Below are 2,294 nucleotides of genomic sequence, written 5' to 3' on the forward strand. Positions count from 1 at the left end.
ATTTTTTGGAATCACTTGAGTCCTTTAATTCATCAATTTTCTAAAAGTTGACCACCAGGTGGACATCCAAACATACACACTAGGTGGTCAAACTTCGTAGTTTTACGTTCCAGACTATTCTACATAATTTCCAAGCAAAAGTAGAAAATCTGAAAATAGAATGATGACAATGCTTCCATTCGGAAGCAAAAATATTATTGATGGAATGATCCATATCCTATAACCAGTTGTATTCGCATAATATCAATATTTCATTTCTTTAATTCAGTAGAATGAGTATGGTCACTGAGCGAATGAATGAGTGCCCAGAAATTGGAGACGAAATAATCAGAACTGCCCTTCATCCTTATGGAGAAATTCTGTCATATGTGATAAATTTATAAACTAACCATTGCTCCCATGAACATTCGACTTTCAATTCACGACAGTCGCCCAACAGTACAAATGGTCTAGGGTAATCTCTTTACCTTTTGTATGAGTTTTTCCTTAAGCAGTGGATAAAAAATATTCAGGACATTCCCAATGAACGCGGGTGCATGAAGATAATAAACTCTGTGTAATCTGAGTGGCATGCTATCTTGCGCCGCAAGCATTGCCTTTCTTACAAGCGATTGTGTCGGGCAACACTTTGCAAAATGAGCAGCAGTCCATCCCTATATCATAAGAATGACAAGAAAAAAATTAATGATAAAATTACACACATAAACATAGGAATTCACTTTAATGGGCTTTCAATTAATCTCTGAGCTCTCAATATAAACTTATCTGAATCAAATTTATTTCCAGGATGGAACCCACTTTGTGCAACATTGCTATTGAGAATATTAGCAAAGAGTGATTAAAGAGTGGATTGATGAATCAATTTTTATTGTTTGTATGAATATGTTTACCTGGAGATCCAAGATCATAACGTTGGAGAGGCATGACTCCTCGACTAAACGTGAATCCATTACCATTAGAATACGACGCGTGATCACTTGGATGGAGAATCTATCGATCGATCTGTCTTTTAATCGTAAAACAGTCACACGATGGCCTTCGTCAGTTAACGATGGTAAAACAAAGTATTGCCTAATTACAGATAAAACCAGAAAAATACATGAGCAATCAAAATCACATTTTTACACTAATGAGGCGTAAATTCATGGTCACTATCAGATGATGTGAGTAATTGTTCTCTTTTTGTCAGGTCTTCAAACCATTTTTTTTATTCATCTGTTTGCAGTAGATGAAACCGGATTTCCGGTGGATAGATAAGCGGATACTTACACAGCGTCGCAGCAATCCTGGATGTCAAGACCGAGAGGATCACGACTGGCAAAGAATTCGGGTAGAGCTGATCTAGCACTGAAGTAACGCTCTAGGATCAATTTGCAACGCTCGATACTATTTTTACAGCCGAATAGAAATTTTTCTAGTCTAGCATCATCTGTAAAATTGAAAAGAAATTCCATATAAATATCAGCGAATGAGAATTTCTCATTCATTGATGGAAGAACGATTTTATTCTTAAGAACATGATTGATAATTTTATCGAGACAAGAAACGTTTTTTTTTTTTGGGAGAACAATGATTCATAATAAATGGATTGACAGAAAATCGGAAACTAATTTTCGCAAAATGAAAACAGGCTAATCGGTACTGAGTACACTAAGAGAAAAATGACAGTTTTCAAACAAGTCAGTTATGCCAAAAAAATTGTTTTTTATAAATGATCATAAAAGCATTTTTATATGCCGAACATGCAGAGTGCGCCGCGATGGAAAAGTTTAGACGCAAAAATAGATTTGGTAGTTACAAAAAAAATTATATTTTTTGTGCAAACGAAAAATGTAATTTCTAGCACTACTACTTCATTATTCGATACTCCCATATGTATTTCGCTCCCGAAAAATGGTCGTTTAATATCAAACAGGGATAGTGATTTTTCATTGCGGCTGTTCAATAATCACAGAAGAAATTAATCCTTAAATGAAATAATTATAATGATGTGATAGCAATCATGTAACTTAGGGAGTAAATATTTCTTGATAAATTTTCCTGTGTATGAGATATTTGTATCCTGAAAAGTCACCGTCTCGTTTGAATTATCCATCTCTTGAGCCAAATATTTTACTGTTATCGAAAGCTGAGCAATTATTCATGTTTCAGGCTTTCAAATTCGAATCAAATAATTTGTCTTTTGGCCATGTTCAACCAGCGATTTTGCTGGTTCAAACATTACTTATTTACGAATTCGTTTGTTTTGCTCTCAATGTAGTATCGATGCATGGCAGGAGTCACTCAATTGAGAG

At 34.7% G+C, this 2,294-nt stretch overlaps 1 protein-coding gene across 1 annotated transcript; it reads right to left on the bottom strand.

Annotated features, from left to right (window-relative positions):
- Window positions 1-293: 293 nt before the first annotated feature.
- On the bottom strand, window positions 294-1,429 carry LOC107045991 (retinaldehyde-binding protein 1; the record flags this gene model as incomplete). Its single annotated transcript, XM_015268416.1, is given in 3 exon segments — window positions 294-653; window positions 891-1,071; window positions 1,270-1,429. Coding segments are annotated over 3 exon segments (545 nt in total), but the record flags the coding sequence as incomplete, so codon positions are not given.
- Window positions 1,430-2,294: the final 865 nt, after the last annotated feature.

This window comes from Diachasma alloeum, unplaced genomic scaffold (assembly GCF_001412515.2).
Source record: "Diachasma alloeum isolate Michigan unplaced genomic scaffold, Dall2.0 Dall_scaffold_01162, whole genome shotgun sequence".
Taxonomy (NCBI): domain Eukaryota; kingdom Metazoa; phylum Arthropoda; class Insecta; order Hymenoptera; family Braconidae; genus Diachasma; species Diachasma alloeum.